The sequence below is a fragment of the Pseudophryne corroboree genome, chromosome 10 (assembly GCF_028390025.1).
Source record: "Pseudophryne corroboree isolate aPseCor3 chromosome 10, aPseCor3.hap2, whole genome shotgun sequence".
NCBI lineage: Eukaryota > Metazoa > Chordata > Amphibia > Anura > Myobatrachidae > Pseudophryne > Pseudophryne corroboree.
In genome coordinates, this window is record NC_086453.1 from 87,673,193 (window position 1) to 87,691,862 (window position 18,670).

General features: G+C 46.6%; 1 protein-coding gene across 2 annotated transcripts in view; it reads left to right on the plus strand.

Annotated features, from left to right (window-relative positions):
* The first annotated feature begins 3,354 nt into the window (after nucleotides 1–3,354).
* The window catches only part of EMC10 (ER membrane protein complex subunit 10), a 43,302-nt gene continuing 27,986 nt past the window's right edge, over nucleotides 3,355–18,670 (plus strand). Inside the window, exons 1-7 of one of the 2 annotated variants that reach the window (XM_063942581.1) lie at nucleotides 3,355–3,683; nucleotides 4,343–4,409; nucleotides 13,160–13,272; nucleotides 13,685–13,783; nucleotides 14,136–14,317; nucleotides 14,405–14,498; nucleotides 14,698–14,791. In XM_063942581.1, the coding sequence (XP_063798651.1) occupies nucleotides 3,531–3,683; nucleotides 4,343–4,409; nucleotides 13,160–13,272; nucleotides 13,685–13,783; nucleotides 14,136–14,317; nucleotides 14,405–14,498; nucleotides 14,698–14,790 (801 nt within the window). In that variant the 5' untranslated portion in view covers nucleotides 3,355–3,530 and the 3' untranslated portion in view covers nucleotide 14,791. The remainder of the gene's footprint in view (nucleotides 3,684–4,342; nucleotides 4,410–13,159; nucleotides 13,273–13,684; nucleotides 13,784–14,135; nucleotides 14,318–14,404; nucleotides 14,499–14,697; nucleotides 14,792–18,670) is intronic. The other variant, XM_063942580.1, reaches the window with a different exon arrangement.

Consider the following 18,670-nt stretch of genomic DNA (forward strand, 5'->3'; position numbering starts at 1 on the left):
GCAAAATACAACTGCATCATATGTAAGTGACCACCCTCTGTTGATTTCAGGTGTCAGATTTGTGGCCCAAGACTGGTTAACCCTTGCAAAACTACAGCTACTTATTCAAAATGGTAAAATATGGTGTGTGTGCCCACTTTGCCAGTGTATTTCATGCCCAAAACAACGTTGGGCCAAGCAAAATACAAGTGGGTCACATGCAAGTGACCACTCTCTGTTGTTTTTGGGGGTCAAATTTGTGGCCCAAGACTAGTTAACCCTTGCTAAACTACAGCTACTTATTCAAAATGGCAAAATATGGTGTGTGTGCCCACTTTGCCAGTGTATTTCATGCCCAAAACAGCGTTGGGCCAAGCAAAATACAACTGCGTCATATGTAAGTTACCACCCTCTGTTGATTTCAGGTGTCAGATTTGTGGCCCAAGACTGGTTAACCCTTGCAAAACTACAGCTACTTATTCAAAATGGTAAAATATGGTGTGTGTGCCCACTTTGCCAGTGTATTTCATGCCCAAAACAGCGTTGGGCCAGGCAAAATACAACTGCGTCTTATGTAAGTGACCACCCTCTGTTGTTTTTGGGGGTCAAATTGGTGGCCCAAGACTAGTTAACCCTTGCTAAACTACAGCTACTTATTCAAAATGGCAAAATATGGTGTGTGTGCCCACTTTGCCAGTATATTTCATGCCCAAAACAGCATTGGGCCAGGCAAAATACAACTGCGTCATATATAAGTGACCACCCTCTGTTGTTTTGGGGGGTCAAATTTGTGGCCCAAGACTAGTTAACCCTTGCAAAACTACAGCTACTTATTCAAAATGGTAAAATATGGTGTGTGTGCCCACTTTGCCAGTGTATTTCATGCCCAAAACAGCGTTGGGCCAGGAAAAATACAACTGCGTCTTATGTAAGTGACCACCCTCTGTTGTTTTTGGGGGTCAAATTTGTGGCCCAAGACTAGTTAACCCTTGCTAAACTACAGCTACTTATTCAAAATGGCAAAATATGGTGTGTGTGCCCACTTTGCCAGTGTATTTCATGCCCAAAACAGCGTTGGGCCAAGCAAAATACAACTGCGTCATATGTAAGTGACCACCCTCTGTTGATTTCAGGTGTCAGATTTGTGGCCCAAGACTAGTTAACCCTTGCTAAACTACAGCTACTTATTCAAAATGGCAAAATATGGTGTGTGTGCCCACTTTGCCAGTATATTTCATGCCCAAAACAGCGTTGGGCCAAGCAAAATACAACTGCGTCATGTGTAAGTGACCACCCTCTGTTGATTTCAGTTGTCAGATTTGTGGCCCAAGACTGGTTAACACTTGCAAAACTACAGCTACTTATTCAAAATGGTAAAATATGGTGTGTGTGCCCACTTTGCCAGTATATTTCATGCCCAAAACAGCGTTGGGCCAGGCAAAATACAACTGCGTCATATGTAAGTGACCACCCTCTGTTGTTTTTGGGGGTCAAATTTGTGGCCCAAGACTAGTTAACCCTTGCAAAACTACAGCTACTTATTCAAAATGGCAAAATATGGTGTGTGTGCCCACTTTGCCAGTGTATTTCATGCCCAAAACAGCGTTGGGCCAAGCAAAATACAACTGCGTCATATGTAAGTGACCACCCTCTGTTGATTTCAGGTGTCAGATTTGTGGCCCAAGACTGGTTAACCCTTGCAAAACTACAGCTACTTATTCAAAATGGTAAAATATGGTGTGTGTGCCCACTTTGCCAGTGTATTTCATGCCCAAAACAGCGTTGGGCCAGGCAAAATACAAGTGGGTCATATGTAAGGGAACCTACTCTGTTGATTTCAGGTGTCAAATTTGTTACCCAAGACTCATTAACCCTTGCAAAACTGAATGATCTGAATAAGAAGCTGGAGTTCGAATAAGAAGTGAATAAGAAGCTAGAGCTTGAATAAGAAGTGAATAAGAAGCTGGTCGAATAAGAAGCTAACTTCAGCATCGTCTGCCTGACACTCACTCTGTTTCAGACATGAGCCTGCTCAGCCAGTCCCCTCACCCCCTCCCCTCTCTAGGCTGCTGCTAGGCAACAGGGCCCACTGCTAGCTCTGATTGGCTCTCACTGACTCAGAGAGCCAATCAGATCACAGACCTTACCCTGCAGCAGCAGAAGCCACAGACACACGGAGCTCAGGAGGATTCAGAGGAGACAGAGTGACCTCACTAATCTTTATATCACCCCAGCTATACACCACCACTGATCAGGGGGCATCATTTAGGAGGGCTATGGACAAAGTCCTTGCTTGAGTATGTTTTGGACTGTGGGAAAAACCAAGAGAAAACACAAAAAACATGTAAAGAACATACAAACTCCACACCATAATCATCGGAATTGGTCCCATGTGAGACAGCAAAGCAAACCGTGCACTGAGCCAGCTGTCATCCACATTATTGTAAGAAATTCCCAACCGGTACGCCGTATCGCCGGGCCGTCGTTCTGTGTGAGGGGAGGAGAGCGCAGCACAGTACCTCTCCTGCCCCTCAATTCTCTTTGATGCCGGTCTCACTCTCCATCGGCGGCGGCGGGGTCAATCTGAATAAGGCACCGCTTTACTAGCCAATCAGAGCTCATGGACCGGCAGCCGCGGCTCCTGATTGGCTGCCGGTCCGCGAGCTCTGATTGGCTAACGAACCGGCGCATCATTTCAGATTAACCTCACCGCCGTTGGAGAGTGAGACCGGGCATCAAAGAGAATTGAGGGGCAAGAGAGACGCTATGCTGCGCTCTCCTCCCCTCACATAGAAGAAACAGAGCCGGCGGTAAGGGGCGGGGGGCAATGAGCGCACAGTGGGGCAATGTATATCTGGCACAGGGGGGCATTGTATATCTGACACAGTGGGGGCATTGTATATCTGGCACAGTGGGGGCAATGTATATCTGGCACTGTGAGGGTATTGTATATCTGGCACTGTGAGGGAATTGTATATCTGGCACTGTGGGGGCATTGTGTGTGTATATTATATATGTATATTATACACACAATGTCCAGTGATAAAGTAATATGTTGCTCAGAGTCTGGCCCTGCCCCCGATCCCAATTCCCACATTGCGAACGAAAATGCAGGCTTTTGCGCATGCACTAGTCATATAAATAGTTTTCACCATCAAATACTTTTGATGTGATGGTTAGTAACCATCGCTTTGAAAGTTTCAATGGTGGAAGCATTGCCATCATATGATGGTTTGCTTTCGATGTCCATCCCTGGCGTCGATGTTTGGTTGGCTATATCGAGGCATGACCCGCAGACTGCGTGCACCAATATGGCGGGGTCACGTGGCCAAGCCCGTTCTCTTGAATAGTCTCTTGCCGCTACGCCTCCGTAAATAAAGCCGCCATCAGTTACTGCATGAGCAGAGTACAGCCGCTCTCTGGCGCACACAGCGCAGACATGAGAGGGGACTCGGGACCCACCTCCACCCATACGTCACCGGCAGTTGGTATGCTCCGACCGGCGAGCAGGGGTAGCGCATGCGCAGTGCTGATCGTCGAAGCGGAGTGTCATGGCGGCCATGATGGTGGTGGGACAGAGGGGACACCGGCTAGGGGTCCGTGGGTTCCTGTCACCCCGTTGTGTCAGCTACAGCTGCCTGGTGGTTATAGTTCTCTCCTCGCTGCTACCCGCCGGTACCCGGGCCACTGTCTGCAGAGTCAAGGTGAATTGCTATCGGGGATTATTATGTTCCAGGGTTTGGGGGTACCACAAGTCCCAGCATGCCTTAGCGGTACAGCTTCCACCACAAACATGCCTGAGCCGAGGTCGCTAGCTGCAAAATGCAGCGTGCTTCATCACTGTGTGTGGTGTGCTGGGGAGGGCATGCTGGGAGTTGTAGTAGTTGCACAGCAGCTGGCCCATGTCGGTGAGCGCTGCACATCTGGCTGGATACATTGGCCCTAACTGTAAAGGTGGAAACACACTAGGCAATTTTAGCCTAAAAAATAAACGATAACGGCCTTATATTGTCCAGTGTGTATGGGGGTAATATTTGTGACCAGTGAACGATGCGTGCTCCCGCACGCCGTTCACCAATATTGAGCTGACCTGCAGCTCAACCCATCAATGTCGGGCTGAGCTGCATGTTTGGGAATGCGGTGACATCACTGAACATTATCGTTGAAGATAATATTGTGTGTACGCACTATACCGTTGAACGCTACATCATTCAACTGTATGGTCGTCCATCGCCAGCAATTCCCCGTCGCCAAGTGTGTACCCACCTTAATTGTCCTGCCCATTGTCATCTCTTCTATATTACTGCGATATGCACAGAAATTGTCCAAGGTCCCTGGATAATGATGACATTTTCCCTTGCAGACTGTAGATGCGAGAGACTCGGAAGGGTGTGGAACAAATCTGGATTTGGAACACTCGTTTGAACTTGGTGAGTGGCCCAACATTGCATTCTTTACTCTTGTCTATTAAATGGTTTCCATTGGGGCTACCCTCCACAGCCTGCCACGTCTGGGCAGTGACGTGAGGTAAGTGGCTGGGGAGCTACTGGCTAATACTAGAGTCATGTTTTGTGGTTGGGAGAGAGAGCACTCACTGGGGAAGAGTTTGGATGAGTGCCGCTAGACCTGGAGGTGTCCTGCCTCCTTGTGCAGAGATGGAAAGGAAAAATGGACAGCGCACTTTAGGAATATGGATACCAGGAGGGAGGGGGGAAGGGGTGATAATGCAAAATGTCTATTTCTCTGACGTCCTAGTGGATGCTGGGGACTCCGTTAGAACCATGGGGAATAGCGGGCTCCGCAGGAGACTGGGCACTCTAAAGAAAGATTTAGTACTATCTGGTGTGCACTGGCTCCTCCCTCTATGCCCCTCCTCCAGACCTCAGTTAGAATCTGTGCCCGGACAGAGCTGGGTGCTTTTAGTGAGCTCTCCTGAGCTTGCTAATAAGAAATTATTTTAGTTAGGTTTTTTATTTTCAGAGAGCTTCTGCTGGCAACAGACTCTCTGCTACGAGGGACTGAGGGGAGAGAAGCAAACCTACTAACTGCGGCTAGGTTGCGCTTCTTAGACTACTGGACACCATTAGCTCCAGAGGGATCGAACACAGGACCTGACCTTGTCGTCCGTTCCCAGAGCCGCGCCGCCGTCCCCCTCGCAGGGCCAGAAGACAGAAGCCGGCAGAAGCGGAGAAGACATCGAAATCGGCGGCAGAAGACTCCTGTCTTCACATGAGGTAGCGCACAGCACTGCAGCTGTGCGCCATTGCGCCCACACTAACCCACACACTCCGGTCACTGTAGGGTGCAGGGCGCAGGGGGGGGCACCCTGGGCAGCAATTGTTACCTCCTGGCGAATGCTGCATATAAACAGTGGCACACTGTTATATGTATGAGCCCCCGCCATTTATTTTACAAGAAATCACGGGACAGAAGCCCGCCGCTGAGGGGGCGGGGCCTTCTTCCTCAGCATTCACCAGCGCCATTTTCCTTCCACAGCTCCGCTGAGAGGAAGCTCCCCAGGCTCTCCCCTGCAGAATCACGGTAGAAGGGTAAAAAAGAGAGGGGGGGCACATAAATTTAGGCGCATAAATCATAATACAGCAGCTACTGGGTAAACACTAAGTTACTGTGTAGTCCCTGGGTTATATAGCGCTGGGGTGTGTGCTGGCATACTCTCTCTCTGTCTCTCCAAAAGGCCTTGTGGGGGTCCTGTCCTCATTTAGAGCTTCCCCTGTGTGTGTGGTGTGTCGGTGCGCGTGTGTCGACATGTTTGACGAGGAGGGCTATGTGGAGGCAGAGCAAGTGCAGTTGACTGACGTGTCGCCGCCGACACCTGATTGGATGGATATGTGGAAGGTGTTAAATGATAATGTAAACTCCTTACATAAAAGGTTGGATAAAGCTGATGCCTCGGGCCAGTCAGGGTCTCAACCCATGCCTGATCCTACAGCGCAGAGGCCCTCAGGGTCTCAAAAGCGCCCACTATCCAAAATGGTTGACACAGATGTCGACACGGATTCTGACTCCAGTGTCGACGACGATGATGCAAAATTGCAACCAAAAATGACAAAAGCTATACGTTACATGATTATAGCGATGAAGGATATTTTACACATATCAGAGGTAAACCCTGTCCCTGACGAGGGTTTATATGTATGGGGAGAAAAAGCAAGAGGTGACTTTTCCCCCTTCACATGAGTTAAATGAGTTATGTGAAAGAGCGTGGGATTCCCCAGATAAGAAAGTCCTGATTTCCAAAAGGTTACTTATGGCGTACCCTTTCCCGCCAGAGGACAGGGTGCGCTGGGAATCCTCCCCTAGGGTAGATAAAGCTCTGACACGCTTATCTAAGAAGGTGGCCCTGCCGTCTAAGGATACGGCCACCCTAAAGGATCCTGCAGATAGAAAGCAGGAAAGTATCCTGAAATCTGTTTATACACATTCAGGGACTCGACTGAGGCCGGCAATTGCGTCGGCGTGGATGTGTAGTGCTGTAGCAGCGTGGACAGATAATCTGTCTGAGGAAATGGATACCTTAGACAGGGATACCATTATGCTGACCCTGGGGCATATAAAAGACACTGTCCTATATATGAGGGATGCCCAGAGGGACATTTGCCTACTGGGCTCTAGAATTAATGCAATGTCAATTTCTGCCAGGAGGGTCCTGTGGACTCGGCAGTGGACAGGTGATGCCGACTCCAAAAAACACATGGAGGTGTTACCTTACAAGGGTGAGGAATTGTTTGGGGACGGTCTCTCGGACCTGGTTTCCTCAGCTACTGCTGGGAAGTCAAACTTTTTCCCATATATTCCCTCACAACCGAAGAAAGCACCGTATTACCAAATGCAGTCCTTTCGCGCACAAAGAAGCAAGAAGGTCAGAGGTGCTTCCTTTCTTGCTAGAGGCAGGGGCAGAGGAAAAAAGCTGCACCTTACAGCTAGTTCCCAGGAACAGAAGTCCTCCCCGGCTTCCACTAAATCCACCGCATGACGCTGGGGCTCCACGGGTGGAGCCAGGAGCGGTGGGGGCGCGTCTCCGAAATTTCAGCCATCAGTGGGTTCGCTCACAGGTGGATCCCTAGGCTATACAGATTGTGTCTCAGGGATACAAGCTGGAATTCGAGGTGATGCCCCCTCAACGTTATCTAAAATCGGCCCTGCCAGCTTCCCACATAGAAAGGGATGTAGTGGTAGCGGCAATTCACAAGCTATTTCTCCAGCAGGTGGTGGTAAAGGTTCCCCTTCTTCAACAGGGGAAGGGATACTATTCCACAATGTTTGTGGTACCGAAACCGGATGGTTCGGTCAGACCTATATTAAATTTAAAGTCCCTGAACATTTATCTGAAAAGATTCAAGTTCAAAATGGAATCGCTCAGAGCGGTCATTGCAAGCCTGGAAGAGGGGGATTTTATGGTGTCTCTGGACATCAAGGATGCTTACTTGCATGTCCCCATTTATCCGCCTCATCAGGAGTACCTCAGATTTGTGGTACAAGACTGTCATTACCAATTCCAGACGTTGCCGTTTGGTCTGTCCACGGCACCGAGAATATTTACCAAGGTAATGGCAGAAATGATGGTGATCCTGAGAAAGCAAGGAGTCACAGTTATCCCATACTTGGACGATCTCCTCATAAAGGCGAGGTCGAGGGAGCAGTTGCAAATCAGCGTAGCGCACTCACAGGAAGTGTTGCAACAGCATGGCTGGATTCTGAATATCCCAAAGTCGCAGCTGATTCCTACGACGCGTCTGCCCTTTCTGGGCATGATTCTGGACACAGACCAGAAGAAGGTGTTTCTCCCGATGGAGAAGGCTCAAGAGCTTGTGACTCTAGTCAGAGACCTCTTAAAACTGAAACAGGTGTCGGTGCATCACTGCACGCGAGTCCTGGGAAAGATGGTGGCATCGTACGAAGCCATTCCCTTCGGCAGGTTCCATGCGAGGATCTTTCAATGGGATCTGTTGGACAGATGTTCCGGATCGCATCTTCAGATGGATCGGCTGATCACCCTGTCCCCCAGGGCCAGGGTGTCTCTTCTGTGGTGGCTACAGAGTGCTCACCTTCTCGAGGGCCGCAGGTTCGGCATACAGGACTGGGTCCTGGTGACCACGGATGCGAGCCTCCGAGGGTGGGGGGCAGTCACTCAGGGAAGAAACTTCCAAGGGTTGTGGTCAAGTCAGGAAACTTGTCTGCACATAAATATCCTGGAACTAAGGGCCATATTCAACGCCCTGAGTCAAGCGGAGCCCCTGCTTCGCAACCAACCGGTGCTGATTCAGTCAGACAACATCACCGCGGTGGCTTATGTAAACCGCCAGGGCGGCACAAGAAGCAGAGTCGCGATGGCGGAAGCCACCAGGATTCTTCGGTGGGCGGAGAATCACGTACAAGCACTGTCAGCAGTGCTCATTCCGGGAGTGGACAACTGGGAAGCAGACTTCCTCAGCAGGCACGACCTCCACCCGGGAGAGTGGGGACTTCATCTAGAAGTCTTCATTCAGATTACAAATCGATGGGAACTGCCACAGGTAGACATGATGGCGTCCCGTCTCAACAAAAAGCTGCAACGGTATTGCGCCAGGTCAAGAGACCCTCAGGCGATAGCTGTGGACGCCCTGGTAACACCGTGGGTGTTCCAGTCGGTCTATGTGTTCCCTCCTCTTCCTCTCATACCCAAGGTACTGAGAATCGTAAGAAGAGGAGTGAGAACAATACTCATTGTTCCGGATTGGCCAAGAAGACCTTGGTACCCGGAATTGCAAGAAATGCTCACAGAGGACCCATGGCCTCTGCCTCTCAGACAGGACCTGTTGCAACAGGGGCCCTGCCTGTTCCAAGACTTACCGCGGCTGCGTTTGACGGCATGGCGGTTGAACGCCGGATCCTAGCGGAAAAAGGCATTCCGGAGGAAGTTATTCCTACGCTGATAAAGGCTAGGAAGGACGTGACAGCAAAGCATTATCACCGCATATGGCGAAAATATGTTGCTTGGTGTGAGGCCAGGAAGGCCCCTACAGAGGAATTCCAACTGGGCAGATTTCTGCACTTTCTACAGTCTGGAGTGACTATGGGCTTGAAGTTGGGATCCATAAAGGTCCAGATTTCGGCCCTATCCATTTTCTTTCAAAAGGAACTGGCGTCTCTTCCTGAAGTTCAGACGTTTGTTAAGGGAGTGCTGCATATTCAGCCCCCTTTTGTGCCACCAGTGGCACCTTGGGATCTCAACGTGGTGTTGGGTTTCCTGAAATCCCACTGGTTTGAACCACTTAAGACCGTGGAGCTAAAGTATCTCACGTGGAAGGTGGTCATGCTATTGGCATTAGCTTCGGCTAGGCGTGTGTCAGAATTGGCGGCTTTGTCATGTAAAAGCCCCTATCTGGTTTTTCATATGGACAGGGCAGAATTGCGGACTCGTCCCCAATTTCTGCCAAAGGTGGTGTCATCTTTTCATTTGAACCAACCTATTGTAGTGCCTGCGGCTACTCGTGACTTGGAGGATTCCAGGTTACTAGATGTAGTCAGGGCTTTGAAGATTTATGTAGCCCGAACGGCTGGAGTCCGGTAAACTGACTCGCTGTTTATCCTATATGCCCCCAACAAGTTAGGTGCTCCTGCTTCAAAGCAAACCGATGCCCGCTGGATCTGTAACACGATTCAGCAGGCTCATTCTGCGGCTGGATTGCCGCATCCAAAATCAGTGAAAGCCCATTCCACAAGGAAGGTGGGCTCTTCTTGGGCGGCTGCCCGAGGGGTCTCGGCATTACAGCTTTGCCGAGCTGCTACTTGGTCGGGTTCAAACACATTTGCAAAATTCTACAAGTTTGATACCCTGGCTGAGGAGGACCTTGAGTTTGCCCATTCGGTGCTGCAGAGTCATCCGCACTCTCCCGCCTGTTTGGGAGCTTTGGTATAATCCCCATGGTCCTTACGGAGTCCCCAGCATCCACTAGGACGTCAGAGAAAATAAGATTTTACTTACCGGTAAATCTATTTCTCGTAGTCCGTAGTGGATGCTGGGCGCCCGTCCCAAGTGCGGACTTTCTGCAATACGTGTACATAGTTATTGCTTAATAATGGGTTATGTTATGTTGGCATCCATTGTTGATGCCCTGTTGTTGTTCATACTGTTGACTGGATAAGTGTATCACAAGTTATACGGTGTTATTGGTGTGGCTGGTATGAGTCTTCCCGAGATTCCAAAATCCTTTCCTTATAATGTCTGCTCTTCCGGGCACAGTTTCCTTAACTGAGGTCTGGAGGAGGGGTATAGAGGGAGGAGCCAGTGCACACCAGATAGTACTAAATCTTTCTTTAGAGTGCCCAGTCTCCTGCGGAGCCCGCTATTCCCCATGGTCCTTACGGAGTCCCCAGCATCCACTACGGACTACGAGAAATAGATTTACCGGTAAGTAAAATCTTATTTTTTGCATAAGGTGTCAATGATGGATGTAAGCCCTATGTGTACAATGATAATCGTGAGACAAAATAAACTGTATTTGTTTATTGTTTTGGTTTATATGAAACCCTCTTCAGGTGTGTCGTGCAGACTACCCTTTATAGGTGTACCCTCCTGAGTGGTACACTTTTTCCCAGACCCTTGTAGTTAATAAGTGTAAAATGCCACTATCAGGTGTGTCTTGCAGACCACCCTTTATAAGTATACCCTCCTAATGGTATACCCTGTTCAGAAAAACCCCAGCTGGGGTTAACGTCGGGTGTATCCTGGTGAGGGTCACCTTTACCATGCACTGCACCCAGCACACACTAATGGTGCCTTAAGATCCCCCTCTCAGGCCGGAGAGGGAGAGTACACGTTTCCGGACACTTCGCCCGCTCACGTGACCCAGCACGTGACGCCGACACCAGGAAGTAGCAGACGGGACCCGCGAGCAGGAGTAACACAGCAGCGCCTGCAATCGAGCCGGGGACCGGAGCTGCAGACAGAACTCGCGGAGGCAGCGTAGGACGCGGGACGGGACTGCAGAAACCGGCGGCAGGCGCACCAACCTGCCCCCGGCGGTAAGGGAAACTTACACAGCCCCACACCCGCTACCTCCAGCCGAGCACAACAGGAAGAGTCTGACAGGCGGGACGCCGCAAACTGTCACACTCATTTTACATCAGACTAACAGAGACCACTCAGAAGCACATAGGCACACCACACCTATGGTAAATGTGACCCTCACCAGGATACACCCAACATTAACCCCAGCTGGGGTCCTTCTGAACAGGGTATACCATTAGGAGGGTATACTTATAAAGGGTGGTCTGCAAGACACACCTGATAGTGGCATTTTACACTTATTAACTACAAGGGTCTGGGAAAAAGTGTACCACTCAGGAGGGTACACCTATAAAGGGTAGTCTGCACGACACACCTGAAGAGGGTTTCATATAAACCAAAACAATAAACAAATACAGTTTATTTTGTCTCACGATTATCATTGTACACATAGGGCTTACATCCATCATTGACACCTTATGCAAAAATAGACATTTTGCATTATCACCCCCTCCCCCCTCTCCCCTCCCTCCTGGTATCCATATTCCTAAAGTGCGCTGTCCATTTTTCCTTTCCATAATACTAGAGTCAGATTTACACATACATTTATGAACCCATGGGTTTATGTGGGCATTATAGATGAAATGCAGGATTTCTATAGTGCTGCTCTGGACGCAGTTGAGGGCATTGACGATGCACAAAATGGCAGCTATATGATGTAACATTTTCTAGTGGTAAACCTCAGTTCGTACTGGCGTGTATCCATTTTGGACAAGGGTGCATGAGTTTGGAACAGGATGGTTTGGCACTCACAAGTGTTCCTTAATAAGTACCCATTAAGTGCATATTTGCAAAGCAATAATAAAATGAGAACAAAAGGCAGAGAGTGCTCTTTACTTTTTATTCCCCAAAAACAGACCCGATGAGGTCAGACCTCGTCCCTATACTTCTTTAAGACAAATTCCGCAGAAGTAGGCGTACTTTCAGCAATTTAGTAGGAATTGTCAAATATAATAATAAAAAAGCAGCAGTCTCCCTCTAACTGTCCTGAAGAAATCAGGACATAATCATTTATACCAAGCAAAATTGTAAAACAAAAAGATGTAACAAAGGTTAAAGTTCTAAAGTGGGAGGAGGGTGGATATTTATGACGTTCACACTTTTGTAGAGTGCATCTCTTTTACTGTAATGTTGCCAATCGCTCATCGATAGTTACATTTTGCTGGTCAATGGGTTTGTAATCGATGGCTGAGGTCCGTTTATTTTTTTTTATTTTTATTTTTCCCCCTCACCATAGCTGGTGAGGAAAAATCGGACCTCAGGCATCGATTATAAACCCATAATAGCACTATATAGAACTAATTTCTAGGGATGCCTATTGATGGTTCAAACCATCAATGGTTTTCTCGATGGAGAACAACAATGGACACCCTATTCTACTGCCTCCCCGTAACCCTAGGTGTGGTTCTAATTAGTGAGGGATTCTCCAAAGAGCAGTAGAGGGCATTAAGTATGTTTGGTGGATCATATGGGTTTCGCAGTGCAAAACCAAAGTTGCTTGCATTGTGCATTCAGGGCACCTTGCAGAGCTGGTTCAGTGAAAGGCATAGAGTCTTATAACACTATGCATGGGCGCTGTAATCGCCAGGAAGGAATGATGCTATGGAGAGGTGGAGAAACACCACAGCAATGCCGACAAAGACAGACTGGCACTATAAATGTGATGGAGGCTCTGGCTGGCAGTATATTTGGTTAATATATGGGTCGTTATCTTACCTATCTACATCACTTTATACATAAAATGACTTGCTTCTTAGTGATATAACTGCTGTAGAGACATTTATCTAGGCTGACTTATGGTTTATTGTTGAACTTTGTGCATTTTAAATTTCTTTTACATGGAAGTGTGCTATCCTGTTATGTTTATTGCAAATGTTCTAAACATACATTGCCACCTAAAGCATTTGTAATGCAAATATTTTATGAAACCTAACGCATAGGAAAACTGGTCCAAAAAACAACCAATCATATTGTATCTATCATTCGTGCAGATAAAAAAAAAAAAAAAAACCCCCGCAAAACATAAAAGCAAAGCTCTGACAGATGTGGTGCACTAGTGGTCATAAATGGTTTTTTTATTTTTTTATTTATTTATTTATTTTTGTGAAACAGATGCCAGTATCCACTTCAAAAAGAGAGGAGCATTGATGCTGAGTCCCACAGCGGACCAAAGTATTTCCATCTTACAGAAGCAGCTGACAGAGGATGAGAGGAACAAACTAAGGGTAAGGCATCTGAGACGTCTGTTTGTAGAATACTTGTGTGACGTGGCACGTAGGTTGTATGTGCTCTATCCTAGCAACAATGGGTAAAACAGTAACTCTAGAACTGGAAATTATTTGCATATAGTCACTACTAGAGAGGACAGTAAGAATAATTCCTTGTCTACTGATGGCTCCTAAATAAGGCACAGCCTGTCTGCAGGTGGTATTTTGTGTCAGCACCTACTATCATCATGCTCCCAAATTCAGTGGGAAAACTATTGGCTAGGAGTACAGTGTGAACCGGATTCTAAGCTGCTGCCTTGGAGATAGTTGTGTGTTTTTTTTGTTTGTTTGTTTTTTTGTGTGTGTTTTGTTTGGGTTTTTTTTTAACAAATATTCAAAATAATACTTACAGTGGCTTTTTTTTAAATAGGATATTGCAAATCTAAATGGACTCTATAGAATCCGGATCCCTCGTAAGCTGGGAGTTTCTGAAGAATCCAATGAATATGTCACATCGTTTGTCCGAGCTGTAAGTTCTACTCACCCTCTGACTTGTCTGCTCTCTGAGTTTTTTTCCCGTGGGTATGAAGTCACCATGTTGTCAGACGGTAGACCGTCATAATGTCAACCACGCAGTGTCCGATTGTGGCATATTGACATGGTTAAAATGTTGTCCTCTGCACCATGTTGACATATGATTTCTGTGTAGTTATAATGCCGACATTACATATCTTGGGTTCATCGTGACCTGTTTATACTGTAGTTGCAAAATGCGAACGCTGGGTATGCGGCAGCACATGCTTTTGTTTACCTAGAGATGTATCTAGCTATCATAGATTGAAAGTCACTGCAGACTAGTGATCACCCCTTGTCTTTTGCAGTGTTCCATGGTTGAATCCCATCTCTCTGATCAGATAACTCTTCATACAGACATTTCGGGGAACATTGTTGGAGTGTCCATAGTAACGCTTCCCGGGTCCTGTAATGGCGCAGAGGTGGAAGATGTGGACCTAGAACAGTTTAACACCACCGTCTACATTCAACAGCCAATTCCAGCAGCAATGTGAGTCCAGAGCTTAGACCCCACTGTTCCAGACCTAAGGCTTTATTTAAGCTCGTCTGACATCCAGTTTGTTTTCTTGTTTATTAGGCCTGAAACGGCAGCTTTTATAGAGCGCTTGGAGATGGAACAGGCCCAGAAAGCAAAGACTCCACAAGAGCAGAAATCCTTTTTCGCTAAATACGTAGGTTCTTCTACTCGAGTATTAATAGGAGTCTGATGAAATGCAAATCATTTATTCTTTCCATTATGCCTTATTGTAGATGAATGCAATGAAACAGCCCTTTCATGTTAAGATTCTCCATGTATAGAGTAATAGGAGATGCAATCACAGCAAGACAGTGTTGTGTGTGACTGCTTGTCTTATCTCTCCCTCCTCACAGTGGCATATTATTCTAGGAGGGGCAATGTTGCTAATGTTAACCAATACGGCGAAACTACCGAGGGACCCCGGGACAGCAGGCCTGAGGAACTGAAGTAATTCACTTGACCTAAACTTTATCCCTTCTCTAATGCTCCTCTACCTTTTTGCACTCTTTTTGATTTTCTCTGAGCTCTGAGACCGAACTAACTTTAGCACTTGCAAGAAACAGGCAACTATTTTTTTTTTTTTTTATCGGCACCTGTTGTCCAAAAATAATAGTAAATGCTGAAAAGATCTTGAAATACTTTGTTCTCCTAGTTAGTGGCTAGACCTCATCTCCCGGTGTAACCCTCCAGCTGGCTGAGCATTATTAGAGGCTCGTAGAATCGCAGAGCGAGGCCACGTGCCTACAAATTTTTTCTCTTTTATTTGTCTCTACCCCCATTCCAGTTTTCAACAAGTAAACAAAGATATGGCCTCTCTAGGAAAATGTTATTTGACCAGACACTTTACATGTACCTGGGGGTAAGTAGAATGTATTCTACTTTCCCCCAGCCTTTCTCATTCATACATTTGTATAAACCATTCACGTACATAGAATTTTCTATGTAAATGTTAGTAAAAGTACGACTGTAGGCACATGACCTAATAGAAGTCCATTGCACCAACTCCAGAATGAAGCCTCAGAATATGGCATTGACTGAGGTTGCCACAGTAATAAGTGATCCTTTAACCCTTTTGATGTTAAGGATGAGTGAGACTTGTCCTAAGGGGTGTAGTATGGTATGCCGGCGGCCGGGCTAAGGGGTGTAGTATGGTATGCCGGCGGCCGGGTTCCCGGCTACCAGCATACCGGTGCCGGAAGCCTGACCGCCGGCATACAGACAGCGTGGAGAGCGCAAATGAGCCCACGCTGCGGGCATGGTGGCGCTCTAAGCGCGCCACGCTATTTATTCTCCCTCCAGGAGGGTCATGGACCCCCACGAGGGAGAAAAACTGTCAGTATGCCGGCTGTCTGGATTCCGGCGCCGGGATCCCGACAGCCGGCAACCTGAAAACCACCCGTCCTAAGCACTGCGCAAGTTTAAACTAAGGGAATTTTCCCAAGTCCTCCGTGTGACCATTATTTTAAAGAGGATAGTCCCTTTTTCTCAAATGATGTGGCCTCTTAGTGGTAATTGTCTGAGGTCAGCCATCACTGCAGAAATGCAAGTACAGCTGGCACGTGTTGGAGGGCACTCTGTTTGATTTCACCCATCGTGCAGATTATATGGTACCCCCATTTGGAAGAGGGGAGTCCTGTTTTTCAAACAATATGCCTTTTGTTAGTTGCACGCTGGTGATCCCAAGGCCATAAGACTCTATGCCATAGGTTCCCAAACGCGGTCCTGAAGGCACCATAACGGTTCAGGTTTTAAGTATATACATAGTTCAGCACAGATGATTAAATCAAATTAACTGAGGTACTAAATATGTCACCTGTGGCCAGGCATGGATATACTTTAAAACCTGGACTGTTGAAGTGGCTTGAGGACTGTGTTTGGAAACCTCTACGCCAGGCATGTCCAAACTGCGGCCCTCCAGCTGTTGAGAAACTACACATCCCAGCATGCCCTGACACAGCTTTAGCATTCTCTGACAGCAAAACTGTGTCAGGGCATGCTGGGATATGTAGTTTCATAACAGCTGGAGGGCCGCAGTTTGGACATGCCTGCTCTACTTCAATGATATGGAAAGTGGTAAGAAGTCCAAAGATGGTGAGGTTCTAATTCATCAATTTAAAAAAAAAAAAAATGGGGTTTTGTGTTAACTATTCAAATCCGTGTACCTCATTGGGCTACAGTATTATTCCTACACATTTAATGAGTTTTATTAAAAGAAAAAAAAATAGCTTTTAGTTCACTTTCCTGCCGTTTCAATTAAAAAAAGCCACTTTTTTTTTTTTGTGGCTTTGGGTAGATTGCATTGTGAGGAGAAATAAGCAAACTAAGGCCATTTTTAGTAAATGTTTCTGAAAAAAGCTATATATTGTTGTTGGTGCTACATAAATAACTGATATTGATGTTGTAATGTGACCAGGAGAGAAGGGGTTAAGATCCAGAGACGTTTCCTATAGCTAATGCTGGGTACACACTGGCCGATATATCGTCCGTTCTATTGAACGGCCGATATATGTCGCTAGCCTATTGGCCAGTGTGTGCCAACGATATGTCTGTGAACGCCGTAGTTCACAGACCTATCGCATCGGCCCTGCAGCACACACAATGACTAATATATCGGCGCATCGTTGTTTGTTCGGCCGGCCAACAGACTGCCCGTGCATACGCTGCAGCAGCCGGCCCAGTTCCTGACTAAGTCACGACAGATTGGGCGGTGTGTATGCACAACACACTGCCGATCCACCTATAGATATATCTGCAGGTCCATTGTCCTGCAGATTTATCGAGCAGTGTGTATCCACCGTAAGATGATTTGCAACCATTGCGATAAAAACCTAACTGCTGCTGCTGGCGTTTACTCTAGTACCGCATCGTTATGGTCAAAACAGACACCAAAGCTAATAGAATTGAATTTATTTAGGTATGTAGTGCATAAAGCCTGCTGCACCTTCAGCCTGCCATTAGATGGCGGTGTGAAGCTGACAGTATGAACAGCGGAGCAGCATGCCAATAACACATTAATTCTCATCCCTGTTATTAGAGGTTACTTGAAAATCCAGTTACCTCTTTGGAATAATGTAGAGGTCGAATGTCAAGTCATTTTTTTGTATAACAGGTGACTTTTAAAGAATTATTTTAAAAAGAAAAAAGTTGAAAGTGATTCCATATATTGACATAACATTACTATTGCACAATTCCCTTGTTTCTTTATTTAGCAATTGAGGTACAAAGTAATACGTCTGTTCTCTGGAGTCCAGCTATATTCACTTATACTATAGGCAATATCCCATTAGTACATTTAGCTATACTCCTTGTTCAGGAGCAGTTTGTGTTAATGGAATAATCTGGGCGTTCGCGTTGTTTGCACAAACCACAGTACACAGGCGTTTTGTTGTCCGAGATAAATCCTTGTTTCGCTCTTCTGCTGCTCATGCCTGAGATAGTATTTAATGATTATAACCACACTCGTCACTTGTACCTGACTGCAGACATTTGTCATTGTGTTCTTTGGAAGTGCGCCAGAAATCTTACGTAATTGGCTTCATAGAAAACAATCCTATCTCTCTTTGGTCTGCTGCAAGTAGCCTGCTGCAAAGTCTGTTTGTCCTTCTCTATATACAGACTTATCCACTGAGGATATACCCCAGAATAGAGCTCTTTTGATGTGCATTGCAGAGTATACTGCCTGCAGAGACCAGTGGTTTGGAGGTTACTGCAGAAAAAATAAGTCCAAAGCCAAACCAAGCCCCAGTTGTTAGGAAGTCTTGTTAAGGGATCCTTCCACCACTGTAATTCCCACCAGCTGCGCTGCAGTAGACTTTTTTTATTTTAACTATTAGTTATCAGATAGTTGTTTAATTTAAAATAAAATAAAAAGTCTTCTGCAGCGCAACTGGTGGGAATTACAGTGGTGGAGGGATCCATTAACAAAAGTGCTTCCTTTTATAAAGTCTTCATCTTCGGTGTTCCTGTTCCCAGTGTATGTGGTCATTTGCCTACATATTGGCACCACAAACGGGTCACAAGCCCTCTACACCTTCCACTCATTGATGACAAGTGAGAATATACAATGGACGTCATACACTTAGCCTACAAAAGATGATGACCCTGCAAAAAAGAAAAGTGCTAGATCTCGTCTAGTGTATCTAGGAACAAGTAAAATACAGTTCAGGTTAAGTGCAGAGCATTTGTCTTTATTATGCGCATCTAATGCAGTACATGTTTTGTATACGACTCCCAATTGTTTAGGGAGTAGTATGTGACCACCATCATTTTTTTTTTTTTTTTTTTCTGATAGGAATAAAGTGTAGCTCAAACGCTAAATCCTGCCCC